We start from the raw sequence: 14,305 nt of genomic DNA on the forward strand, positions 1-14,305 counted from the left end.
CTATAGTTTTCTTCTTTTTAAATTGATACTCTTTCCCCTTACCTCTCTTGCCCTTTTTCAATCTACACATTTTATACCATCCAGTAATTTTCTTTTGTGGTGTTAGATCAGTCAGCCGCTCACCCATGATACTGACAGGGCAATTTATAACAACACGGTCTCAGGCTGGGTAACAGTTTTGCCACATAAGATACCATAAGGTTTGTGTGGTTTGAGATCACACTAGATTTAGCCCTCAACTAGTATCATAGCGCTAGGTATGACTTCTCAAACAGCTAAACCGATGGGTTTTATTATTCCCTTCTATGGGAGGTATTAACTCTGCCATCCCCACTGGCTTCCCAAACACTAATAATTGGGAGGTTGAATTAAGGGAAAGGTGAAGGTAGAAGACCTGCAGATGTTTCCAGGAGAGCTAAGCTCATTGGAAAGACCAAAGAAGTCTTTCATTGCTCATGTCTGGGACAGAGCTGGCACCATCTTTTGGAGAGGGATTTTAGAACTAGCATTTTAATATAATGAAGACATTGTGCGCTTATATCCCTCCCATGGCGCTGCTCTGCTGCAAGCAGAGGGTTTTAAAATGACACCGTAAGTCAGATGGCCTGGGTTCACTTTCAGATTCCACCACTCAGCTGCTGTGCAAGTAACCAAGTTACTTCACCTCTTTGGAGTTTCAGCTTCCTCATCTGTAAAATGTACTAATAATAGACTTCCCATAGATAGTCCTTGGAAAGATTAAATGCCATTAAACATTAATACTTAGCACAGTGCCTGACACTGTTACAGTAAGTACTGGCCAAATATCAGTTCCCCGTGAGACATGCACTTTGTCATGTCGAAGGATGGATTGGTTTTCAGATATTGACCTGATGTCTTGTTATTGCCACCAGGAATCTGCTGTCTAGTGAAAGAAACAAACATATTTTATGACATCATGTTGATACTTAACATTATGGTTTTGGCTTGAGTGTTCCATTTGTGGGAGAGGAAAGGTGGTAAAATAGTGCACAAAATAGTGGGGAACATCATGTTCTAGCGATTGGTTTATCGTGAGTCTGTGGGACTGTGAGGTTGTCATCGAATATCCCTGTTCAGCTTTTTCCATCACAAATCAGTAGTGGTCTTGACCTACGTACACCTCACAGGCTCCTGTGCATCAAACAGGATTATAGAAATGGAAAAGCTCCATGAGCTGTAAGGGAAGACATTTCTCTTACAACCCAAGGATGCTTTAAATATAGAGCTTCATTTTATTTTTTTTATTTAAAAAAAAAAATTTTTTTTTAACGTTTATTTATTTTTGAGACAGAGAGAGACAGAGCATGAATGGGGGAGGGTCAGAGAGAGGGAGACACAGAATCTGAAACAGGCTCCAGGCTCTGAGCGGTCAGCACAGAGCCCGACGCGGGGCTCGAACTCACGGACTGTGAGATCATGACCTGAGCCGAAGTCGGACACTTAACCGACTGAGCCACCCAGGCGCCCCTAGAGCTTCATTTTAACAATCAACTTACAAACATATGAAAAGATGATAGCTCAACAAAGGATTCCTGGTGATCATGAAATAATGTTAAATTATGGAAAAGAAAAAAAGTCTTTTCCTTACTTTCAAAGATTTCCTAAGGAAAACTGGGAGTGAGGTTTCTCCCCTTAGTGTTCCCTTGGTAATTTCTACATATTGCTCCCTTTTCATTTATTATTACTTCCAGTTTTTTAAATTTTTTTTATTTTTTTTAACGTTTTATTTATTTTTGAGACAGGGAGAGACAGAGCATGAACAGGGGAGGGTCAGAGAGAGGGAGACACAGAATCTGAAACATGCTCCAGGCTCTGAGCTGTCAGCACAGAGCCCGACGCGGGGCTCGAACTCACGGACCGCGAGATCATGACCTGAGCCGAAGTCGGCCACTTAACCGACTGAGCCACCCAGGCGCCCCAAGTTTTTTTTAAAAACAGAGTCTGTATCTCATTTTTGTGTTCTTGACATTATGTCTTTGACAAATATCACAATCCCCGACACTTACCTTAATAAATACTTAATAAGTAATACTTAAAAAATACTTAATAAACACTTACCTTAATAAATGCTTGTTGAAGAAACACAAGGAAAACATATACTATTCCTGACAGTCTGTTTCATTATTTAACAGGTTTCGGATGCCTTTCCAATTAGCCTAGCTCCTCAAAGATTGTCTAAGTCTTTGTTTTATGTTGAAATGGGAAACCACTCCCTATCGTTTTCTGAATATTGAGTCTTTAGAGTCTTATAAATATTGTACTCCTGTAAGTAAAATTCAGAACTTTAAATCAGCCATGTGCTCTCCCCACCCTCTCCCCAGTATACCACGTCTCTCATTTGTGCTTTATTTTCTCCCATTCCATTTATCTATTTGTCTTTTTCTAAACTATTTTCTAATGCTATGTGCTTATATTGATTATGGTCTTTCTTCTCAGACTAGATTATAAGTTTCACAAGGGCAGGAATTTTGGTCTGTTTTAATCACTGATAGAGCCCAAGTCCTTCAAAGAGTAGACTCCAAATAAATATGTCCAGAATGATTGAATGACCCTCACTAAAACAATAAAGCCCTACTTACTCATACTGATGCTACCAAGAATCAAGAAAAGTGATATGATGACCAACATAGTAAGCCTGTTTCCATTATTTTCTCTTAATCCCTATATGAAAAAGAAAAACAATTCTTAAAAAACCTGTGGCTTTTAATGAAACTTAAATAAATGTCTGAAATAAAAAAAAAAATCCTCCCAAAGACTGAAGAAGGGGCTAAGCTCTGAATCTCTCATGGTTAATTATACTGAAATACCGCTCTTATTTTGCTGAGGATAAATTCTTGCTCATGTGCAGAATGAATTGTGAGAAGATCACCACGTAGCCAGCCACAGACAAACTCAAAGGAGGACCATTCTGCAGCATAGGTATGAAAAAGATACTCTGCATCCTGATAAAAGAGCCAGGGTGCATCTGAAAAACAACAAGACCAAAAAAACAAAAACCAATGCAAATCATGCAAAAACTATTGACTGATATAATGCAGACTTAATAGGATATGTTATGATCGACCCCAAATTTGTAATTCAGTTGCTTAGCATTAAAAACAATGTGTGCGTTTACATATACATAAATATTTTTACATACACATAACTCAGCATATAATTTGCTTAATTTCCTTGGTATGTCTAAGAAAACTACATTTGTATTCCAAGGTCTGGGATAAATGCATATTTTAAAGTCACATGTCATGAAAAGAGTGTTAAGCTATAATACTAATCTTTAATCATATTTAATGACTTTTATTAATTTGATTATTAGTTACTTTGAGCAAATTAGTTCTGGATTGAAATAAGAAAAGAGAGACTTGATTGGAGGACTGTAATAATACAGTAATTGTATATGATAGCAGGTAGTTAGAAATTGAAGAACCGCCAGGATAGCTCTTACCGTACTGGTACCAGGGTGGAATCTTGGGTCTCACATCTGCAAAGTGAAAACAAGCCACCTTGAGGGACATTTCTTCACAAGTGCGCCATCTCTGAAGTACTTCAGCTCTAAACACAACATCTTGGACTTTGCTCTTTAAAAGAGCATTTAAAAACCAGGTACTTTTGTGCTGTCTGAAATATGGTTAGTTCTCAAACTTGAAAAGGAGGCTCAAGAGAGGCCTCTGATTAAAGAAGAAACGATGTGAGCACTTGTCAAGGGCCTACTGTGTGGCACACACTGTGGCGGGTGTTTTCTCTTACTCATTTGACAAGTGATTTGGTTTGCTTGTCATGTCACAGTGACATTTCTTCCAGACTGTACTTGAAAAATATCATATTCCACAATACAGTTGGTTATCTTTGTTTCCCATTAACTAAATTAGCGTACTGCAGTGATGTCACCTTTTCTCATTCCCCTACGATGCATCCTTTGCTAAACTCGTGCAATTTGGTTCATCACGAGGGTTGTTGGTACTGTAGACCAGGATGCTTACATTTTAGATTTCTGTAACTCTTCACTTGGAAAAGTGCTATGGATTATTAGAAAGCAAACACATAGTAAAGATCTTATTACTATTTTTACCTCTTGGAATCTTGCATATCCATTCACGTTTGGAACCACAGTGCAAGGGCAGCAATGTTTTATTTGCTTTATAAATAGCACAATTTCTTGCATCTTCTCCAAAATAAGTATTGTCTAAAAATGAAGAGACAACCTGCAGCAGATCAAGTTCATTATTTCTTAGTGATGATCCCCCACAAAAAGTTTCTCTGTAAATAAATCACAATAGGCTTCTGGAGGAAGCTTAAGAAATGTCTGGATAAGATTGCATTTAGGGGCGCCTGGGTGGCTCAGTCGGTTAAGTGGCCAACTTCGGCTCAGGTCATGATCTTGCGGTCTGTGAGTTCGAGCCCCGCGTCAGCTCTGTGCTGACAGCTCAGAGCCTGGAGCCTGTTTCAGATTCTGTGTCTCCCTCTCTCTGACCCTTCTCTGTTCATGCTCTGTCTCTCTCTGTCTCAAAAATAAATAAACGTTAAAAAAAATTAAAAAAAAGATTGCATTTAAAGGTTGTCCCACATTTGCAAAGAACAAGCTAACCAAATTAGCATTTTTCCTTAAGGATGCTTTTTTCCTAAAAAGAAGCATGCTATTCCTTTCTCCAGAGAGAACAAATCAGGTGCATGCTCCCTTCTGAGGTTGTACTGTTGTCTCACTGGCTGCAAGAGGCTTGTCCTGGGACCCTGGGTAAACTTCTGAAAGGCTCTGATCTGTCAGATTTGAGTCCCTTCTGTGATGTAGATTCTTTTGCACGTATGCTAAACTTTTTGTCTTCAGTCACTAAATTTTAATTCATCACTGGCTTTAATTAGGAAACGATCCACACTTTTCATGAATGATCATGTACAGGGATATGAAGTAAAGATTCATTCTTCTCAATGATTTAATGGCTACCTGACAGAAGAATGGATGGACCACAAGTAAAACTGGAGCAAAAATTTGGGAAAAAGAGGATGTTTGAAACGTAATACTCCTCTTCAAACATGTACACAATCATACAATAAGTCATCTAACTTACATGTATGTAAGCTCAGATTCAGGCAATGGTGTGCATTTGAATATTTGTTTTGTCTAGTAGGGAGTGGTGGTGAGGAACTCATTGCACTGCTTCATGGCTTTATCTCATTTATTCTGAACCAAATTGTTCCTCTCTATTACTAATAAGACTGTTTTACTAAAACAAAAGGAAGCATTCTCAACCTCTACACGGCACATTTAATTTTTCAAGTGCCACATTGACATTAATCACACAAGTGTGCCATATGGTGGCTGCCATTTATGTAGCAGGCGGACTCTGCTAAGTTCCTTCCACTCTCTGGGCCTCAGTTTCTTTGACAGCAAAATAGATGGGTGGGGCTGCGTGATCTCTTAGATCTCTTCCTACTCTCTGGTCCCGATATCCTTCTCAGAGAAGCAGCACTGAGGTGAAAATACGTTACATATATATATGTTTAACTAGCATGGCCTTATTATTTTTGTTTCCCACATAGAGTTTTCCACAGATCCTTTCCTTGCCACAGATTTTCTCTAGTGGGGCTAGAGATCTTATTTCTCTATTGATCTTTACTACGTCAAAGTTTGGCTGCTGATATTTTGCCAACTGGGAGACATGATAACATCATAGCTTTGGAGGCAGACAACGTGTGTACAAATCCTGGCTCTCTGAAGCATTATTTTAGGCAAACTATTTAAGCATTCTAATAACCACTGCACTGAATCATCATAAGGGGAAATGAGATCATGCTGCGGCACATTCAACCCAGTGTTTGGAACATAATTCAGGTTCAGTAAATAGCAGCTGCATTAAATGCTCACTGCCGGCTCTTGCTAGTAGCCCCATTTCACAGGTGAAACTGAATAACTTGATTTTGCATGGGCCTCAGATGAATCCCATTTCAATCTGGGATACTGCTTCCATTTTTTCCCTATCATCTTGAGGGAAATGTGAAACTTCCTCATTGCGCCTGAAAAAAAAATGTAATAGGGAGGAGTTTCTTCTTTCTTTCCTTCACAGAGGTTTTTACAAGCATGAGGCTGAATGAAAAGCAAAGTATTATTTTTTCTTTCTGAATAACTTGCTCTGGTTGAGGAGATGGTATTTCTAAGTGTGGCATTTCTGTCCTTTTAGAGATAAACTGAAATGGTTTTTTTCCATTGTAATCTGGACTTGGGTCTCACATTCATATAATTAGGTACTAAGCCAGAGAGGGAGGGTGGGGTAAAGAAAGCCTCATATTATTTTAAACAATACTTGCTTCTTTCTTGAGACTTCACACGGGAGATAGTCTGGGGACATTTCAGAGATCTTTGATCCCTTTCCAGATAAGATCCTACAGTTGGCCTCAGATCTATGTGGCTAGTAAAGGTTTCCCAGGACTTTGCAGAAATTACTCTAATGGTACTGAGATCTGGTGCAGTTTTCGATCTGGGTCTGAGTCACAGGAAATATAGTCATTATTTCCAGTTTCTGTTGGCTGGTTTACCAAGGTGTTCCAGGGCCACCTGTTTTGAATTCATTTCCTTTTCTTCAGTTTGGAAAAACTTACAGGAGTCCCATCAGACCACTCCCAGGAGCCAGCATTCAGTGGGTTTCTTTTATTAAATCCAATCCAGAACTGCCTTTCTTCTGTCCTGTGAATAGAAAAACAAAAACTTGGCTCTTCCTATTGAATTCATAACATTATGTAAAAGGTTCAAGAAATATTTTAAAGTAATTATGTGTGTAGGAAACAGCTGATACTACTGGCAGGATGGATCAAGTCAAACAAACATTTATTGAACATTTCCTTTATGCAAAACCTGAGCTATGAAATGAATGTAGAGAAGATTAGCCTGGCTTCCCATTTCTCTTGGCTCATAGGGTGCGCTCACTGGTGACGTGCGGTTGGGGGAAAAGTCAACCTATATTGAGAACATTGCTTTCTCATGTTCATTAGGAGTGGCAACACCTTTCAATCAAGATAAGAACACATGAAAGCAAGTTGGTAAGAAATTTTGGAGCATCTTTTCCCTAGAGGACTTTTTACTATTTCACTATGTATTTATTACTTTACTATGCTTTGATTTGTTGCTTTTTTTTTTTTTTTGGTCAAATGTTCATGTATTCTCTGAAGGTTAATTACCACCACCCCCTTTAATAGAAGGTACACAGTAGATTTTGGTTTTTTGTTTTTTTCAGATCCCAACATAAATAATTTCATAGCAAATCAGTCTGAGGCACAGTAGATTAACTTCAGCAGTCACCACTGGGTTAGATGTGGTGAGAAACCCCACAGAGAACCATCTTCCCTCCTATTAGGTGGAGGAAAAATACATCAAACCACAGAGTACTCAATAAATCAACCAATAAATTCTAACTGTACAATAACCCATCTCACTAAGACAATTTTCTGAGAATAATTTGGAGAATTAAAGATTTAAAAGATTCAGAAATCATGACAGATGCTTTATTTTCGTTAGTACAGAGAAGAAAGACTATTCTGGAGCATCCACTTCTCAAATATGAGAGCTACTGTGCCTGAACAATACAAATGAAAGTAAAATGTGACTTAGAAATCCGAGAGGTCACTGGGGCCTGGCTGGCAACTGCCATGATTAGTTTACAATTTACAATTTATAAGCTTATGGAGGCAGAGGATGCTGCCTTAAGGTTAAGCTAGGTACGTTAACATCAATGGTCTAGGCTGGGAATTCATATCACTCTCCTGCCTTGAGAATTTTTTGTTCCTTTACTCACAGAGTTCAACATTTTTCCTGATATGTCCTGGCTCTTAGGTGATGAACTGACATTAATTTTCTCTTCATCCATTTCCTAAAATTGTATGATTTTTAATAATATAATAAATAATAAAATAGAAATAGAAAATCGGTGCCATAAGGAGGAGAATATATGCTAACTATGAGATTTGGTTTATTTGCTCTAAGCAAACATGAGATTTTGTTGAACTCCCTGGCAGTCTGGGCACAAAGTAATATTATATAGCTTTTATGATTAAGTGCTAAAGATTAATAATTTGATAGATGCTTAATATTAAAGTAATTTCAAGTGTGAGAACTTATAGAAATAGAAATGACATAATGATATTTGATCTCACAGCAAATTTGGAAGCAGTTTGCACATGTTTGTTTCACATAGCAAACCTCACTATACTCAAGTATGAAAGGATGTTTTTGCAAGGGGCTAAAGTCATGAAGCAAAGTTACAACTTAGAAGGATGAAGATAATCCCATATCCCTTGTATCTGTGGCCTCATACCAGACTAACAATCCAATTAAATCCAATTAATCAGGAAGCTTCTTGAACTTTTCTTCAGTCTCAGAGAATCTGACTCAGCAGCTCTGGTGTGAGACCAGAGGGCTCTGTATTATAAGGTGTCCCAAGTGAGTGTGATAATCAGCCAAATTTGGGAAGCATGATTTTTAGGTCAGCATTTCCCACAGACACTAGCAGTTCCATGGAATGTTGATAAGTATTCTCAAAAAAAAAAAAAAAAAGAGGGAGATTTATGGTCAAAGAAAGTGCTTCCTTCTAGAAGCCTTTACAATGCTAAGGCATATGGCAAATTTCCAAGTTTGTGCCTTGTTTTGCAAACATATTTGACTTCCCCCCCCCCCCCCCCCCAACAGTGCTCTGTGAAAGTCACATTGGGAGATGTTGTCAACGACTCCTACCATTAAGGTCATTACTGTTGATGTTGGAGGTGAATAATTTGATAGATATTACATATTAATCTTTTTGTGGAATATCCTAAAGGAAACTTATGGGAAGACAAGGATTTTCCTCAAAAAGTTGTTCTGGATTTTTCTCTGTGATTCAAGCAAGTGTTTCATTGAGACTCCAGATTTCCAGAGCTTAGAGCATAGTACTTGGTGTTACATTTGTTTTTGCTAAATAAATGTGTGGAGTCATGGAGTCAGGCCCCCTTAGACTACAACATTCTCAGGGGTAAGATTTTGTCCATCCTATCTATTGCATGCTCCAGCCAACTATGCATATAAAAGTACCCCTTCCATAGAAGATATTCCAAACATGTATGCTAGTTGACAAGAACATTTTACAGAAAGAGGCCAATGGATAAGAAGGCTCACTAAAAGAGAACATAATGGCTGTCCTCAAATAACCAAAAATAGAGTGGACTTGATCTGTATTGCTCTGGCTTACTAGAAAGTTGATCTTTGAAATCACCCTCCAGTAATGGAACGGGCATTCTCCCAAATAAGAAGCACTCTGAAAGGAATTGTGCAGACAGAAGATGACCACAGCAATACCGCAGAAGGAATTTTTGTATTGGGTAGAAAATAGTACAAGCCTTTTACGGTTCTTCAAGTTTAAACTAAATTGATTTTCTAACTCCATGCAGTTCAAGATTCTGTAAACTTGCGAGGTGGATGCCAACAAGTGAATGCCTGGTTCCTCAAATGTAAAACTGGGAATCAATCAATGGGGCTTTCTTTTTTTTCCAAGCAAAATCTTTTTTTTTCTTTTTTTTAATTTTTTTAAATGTTTATTTATTTTTGAGACAGAGAGAGACAGAGCATGAACAGGGGAGGAGCAGAGAGAGAGAGGGAGACACAGAATCTGAAACAGGCTCCAGGCTCTGAGCTGTCAGCACAGAGCCCGAGGCGGGGCTCGAACTCACGGACCGTGAGATCATGACCTGATCCGAAGTCGGACGCTTAACCGACCAAGCCACCCAGGCGCCCCCCCAAGCAAAATCTTACATGGACTCTATTATAACAAAATACATAGAAGAGGAGCTGGTGGGAGCTGCTCTCGTGGGTCAGTGAGCACAGAAGCGGGACTTCTGTCCCTTGTTCCCTTCCTAGTCCTGAGTTCCAGGACTCTTGGGATTCCCAGGCAACAGTTTGAAAATCACGGGGCTAGATAATTACTGAGTTTGGCAGAGAAGCTCTAAAATTCTGATTTGAGGTACCCAGAAAAAATTTCAAATATCAAAACAATCATCACTTTGTTCTTTGTTTTATGTAATGAGAACTGGGTGCAATATAAATATAAAACTGTATATGTACGTATTTTTCTTTCACAACTAGTGGCTAGTTGCTTTTAGGCTTAAATACTTGAGATTTTAAACAAATATTTGGGATACTCTTCCCTGAGAACTCATAACTGGGAGACAGAATATTTGATTGCATTTTTCAAAATGAACAAGTATTTACCTATTGAATTTTGAATGCAAAAGCTCATTCACAAAATTCTCTTCCTCAATATGGGCAAAGCTTGCAAGATGAGCTCCAAATTCTTCACAAAATGCTTCTGCTTCTCTCCATGTTCTTTTCATCAGGACTTTTTCACTATGAAATACCTGGTTTAGTAAGAAGCAAAGAAAAGTTGACACTATCATGGATAAGGTGAGGTTGTTTAAGTCTCGACAAGAAAATAACAGTAATATAATTGTCATTAATCTATATTAAAAGCTTGACCCAGTAGGGGAAAATAACATTTATTGAACTAGAATGTGTCTACTCATCGTAAAACTGTTATCTCATTTTATTCTCACAACAAATTCATGAGAACGATAGAAGGAATCAGCTCAGTTTTATAAAGGAACTCCTTGAGTTCCTTTTTTTTTCTTCTAAATTTCCTGTAACTGGCATATACTTGTCCCTTAATAAATGTTTGTCAAGAGACAATGAGAGTCAGGCTAAGAGAGATTACAAATTTCCAGTCACAGAGCTACAAATAGGCAGGACTAGGATTACATCCAGCACTCCTTCCTGCAGGAGCCCATGAATTTCCATCCCACCAGATTGCCTTCTGACAAATTAGAATTGGCTGAAGAATCATGAATCTGGCTGACCCACAGCAAGAAATGAGAAATGAGACCTGGGACCTAGGGCAGGTATATTACTAAGTTCTTTGGGTCTTAGCTGTGCCTAAATTCTCTGCTGTTTCTCAGCTGTCCTTGCAGTAGCAGGAAGAAGTCAGTCAAATGGAGAGTCTGGTCCTGACTTTATTTAAGATCAAGGGTAAGGGCCCAAAAACACAGAACTCCAAATCCTGGGCCTCTGTGCCCTCCTTGTTTTTAATTGCCTGACACTGCTCCCGAGTTTCTGATGCCAGGCAGGCACCCTGCGGCCAGGCTTCGCCAAGCTCTGATTTGCTGAGACCAGAATGAATGGTTTTCCCAGTCCTCTGGGCCACAGCACAGCCTTTCCATCTTTTAAATTATATGTCAAAACTCAGCTCCTCTGGGAACCTTTTCTTGAATCACTTAAAATTCATCAATCCTACCACCATGCCCATCAAACACACCTTTACATTTGTTGTCACATCAGGGTAATATATGGTAGAAAAAGCACTGAACTGGGATTCCCAAGACCAGGAATTTATTACAATTCTGTCAACAAATAATTGTGATCTTGGGCAAATCACTTCATCCTGCTGCCTCAGTTTATTCATTTGTAAAGTTTAACTTACTGCTTTGTGAGGTCACTGTTACCCAATGAATTCAGTGTAGGATTGTGCATGCGTACATTAAATTGAGTGCATTCACAGATATTTCATGATAAGAGGATTGTAGGTAGTGATTTATATCTAGGATCTAAAGCTGATTTGCAAAAAGACATTTCTTCACACACTTTTTTCATACACACAGGTACACACACATACAAGTATATGTATTAATTTGTTTGATCCTCAGATGTCTAGCAAGCTGCAAAAGCTATTCTTAGCAGCAAAATGATAGTATTCCATAATAAATACTTTATTCTTTTTCTTACAAACGATATGGAATTGTATCATTTCAATACCCAGTGAGGAGTACATTGCAACAAAAATAACATTGACTGGGGCCCGGATAACAATCTTCGTGAAGAGGCCTTCAGTATCACCAGGGATATGTCAGTCTTTCAACTTAAAATTTTGGAATATAATTGAAAAGATAGAGACAGCCAACAACATTAAGTACTTGCTGTGTGCCAGGCACTGCTCTGGAATAAAGGAATTTGAGATACATGGACAAAACTGAAATAATGTTTGTTCCATTCAGAATGTCTAGATACCCTTGGCATCACCTTGAAGCAGCTCGCCAAGCCAGGCTCTGATTCCCAGTCCAAGTAGCAGGGGTGAAAGGGCCATCTCTCTTCCTGCTCCGTTTTCTCCTGATTTCCCACTGGTTGCTTACACAGGGACATTGCCTTAAATTGTCTGCAGTCCTTCACTTCCCAGCGACCAGGTGGATTTCTTCCTCGCATGACAACACAGCCACCACTGTAGCCTAAAAGCAGAAAACAACACTTAAAAAATGTTTATTTATTTTGAGAGACACACACAGAGAGAGAGAGAGAGAGAGGGAGAGAGAGAGAATGAACGTGAGTTGGGGAGGGATAGAGAGAGAGATCCCAAGCAGGTTCCACGCTGTCAGCGCCCAATGTGGGGCTCAGTCTCATCAACTGTGAGATCATGACCTGAGCCAAAATCAAGAGTCAGACATTTAACAGACTGAGTCACCCAGGCACCCTGAAAACAGCACTTTTTAATACCAGAATGACTAGAACATTTTGGTCTTGGAATACTGGTCTTTGGAGTGTTGCATAACTGACATCTCATAATGAAGAGACCACATAAGAACAATAAAGATGAGAAAGAATGCCTTATTAACAGGACTATCTTCTCTTCATCTTTGGAGAAAAGAATAGAAGATGAAAAAGTGAGGGAAGAGAGCCTGTAAAGACTGAAATTTGGACATTTTGAGCTCAGATGATAAATGATAGAAAACTAGGCACTGTCTAACCTGGGACTGAAATATCCCCCATAGCCAATCAAATCCCCAATATTTCAATCAAATGCCAACATTCCTCTACTTCCAATTATTGTGCTTTTTTTTAACTGAGCAGAGAAAAGTTTAGCCCACCATTTACTGAGCACTTACTCTGTACATCATGCTCTCATACCCCATTGTGAAAAATCAACAATGAAAAATGCATAGTGCTTACCCTCTGAGAAATAGATTTGACCAGGAAAATACATAAATGATGGATTCAAGGCAGACTGCAAGATACACCACAGAAAACCAAACTGCCAACCATGGGAGAGTGGAGAGAATGAGCTAAATTACGTATGGAGTAAAACTGGGGGCAGGAATAAAGGCAGACATTAAGGAAAAGGGGAAGACCATCTAGTTCTGGATGAAGCTCTATTCTTTTGTGTATGTTTGAACATTTTGGAAAATTAACCATGTTTTTCCATAGAAACAATTTCTTTGTTGAGTTAAGGTGCCAAGTTTGTCGTTAACTCTATACAACTCGTAGGATAGCTAAAAAAAAATACCCCTCAATTTTCAGTGAATAATAGAAAACAATCCCATTTGAAAAATAGAATAAAAATTGAGTAAGAATGAACCTTTTTTCTTGAAGCCAAAGTGATCATTCATCTATCTAAATCAAATTCAACCACAACAAAATTGTGCATCTATATCTACATACCAGGCTAGTCTGTATATTAGCTACTAGAGAAAGGAGGACAAAACAAAATAAAACAAGCAACCCCCAGCCCTTATTTTAGTGTGAGGCATAGACACATTAATTGCATTGAACATAATGTGTGAAGTACTATAGTAAGATTTCTGTGGAAGATTTCAGAAGGGGTGATGGAGTATGCCTTGGGATATCAGTAAAGGATTTGCAGCAACTGACATTTTAGCTGTGTTTTGAGGGCTGAAAAAGAGAAAAAGAGTTTTCAAGGGATGCTTGTGAAAAAAAAGCAAGCAATTAGAGATGGAGCATTTGAGGACTCTGATGACTCTGGACCTAAAGGCACTTTTAAAAATGTAGTTACTTGGGACTATATATGTGTTTTACTTAATTTCCATCACAAAGAATGGCTTCAATTTTTTTTTTAAACATATGGTAACTGGACTTATCCTTGTCAGCCATGGGTGGTTATTTTACACTCACAGAAAGACTAAAGAGAGGGTTGAAGAAGAGGGGAAGAGAGAAGAAAGAAGACAGAGGAGGACATACAAAGAGCCTCTCCTAGAGGAATGGAAGAGTTTGTGGAAAAGGAGAAAGAATAAGGGGACGACAGAACCAGTGTTTGTGTCTTCAGCAATCCTGAGTGTACACACTGTGTTAGACACCAGGCATCATGGCCATCCACAAGAAGCCTACAGTCGTGTGTGTGTGTGTGTGTGTGTGTGTGTGTGTGTGTGTGTGTGCTGATATGTCAGAGAGACCCACAAAGGTGAAAATGTCCAGTAGTAAACAAGAAAACATGACTAGTAT

General features: G+C 38.7%; 1 protein-coding gene across 1 annotated transcript in view; it reads right to left on the reverse strand.

Moving 5' to 3' along the window:
- PLA2R1 (phospholipase A2 receptor 1) overlaps window positions 1-14,305 on the reverse strand; it is a 120,789-nt gene that overhangs the window by 33,367 nt on the left and 73,117 nt on the right. Inside the window, exons 12-17 of the mRNA XM_042994545.1 lie at window positions 12,098-12,300; window positions 10,241-10,386; window positions 6,610-6,694; window positions 4,088-4,220; window positions 3,464-3,499; window positions 2,829-2,986 (exon numbers count right to left, since the gene is read on the reverse strand). Coding sequence (XP_042850479.1) covers window positions 2,829-2,986; window positions 3,464-3,499; window positions 4,088-4,220; window positions 6,610-6,694; window positions 10,241-10,386; window positions 12,098-12,300 — 761 coding nt within the window. The remainder of the gene's footprint in view (window positions 1-2,828; window positions 2,987-3,463; window positions 3,500-4,087; window positions 4,221-6,609; window positions 6,695-10,240; window positions 10,387-12,097; window positions 12,301-14,305) is intronic.

The sequence above is a fragment of the Panthera tigris genome, chromosome C1 (genome assembly GCF_018350195.1).
Source record: "Panthera tigris isolate Pti1 chromosome C1, P.tigris_Pti1_mat1.1, whole genome shotgun sequence".
NCBI lineage: Eukaryota > Metazoa > Chordata > Mammalia > Carnivora > Felidae > Panthera > Panthera tigris.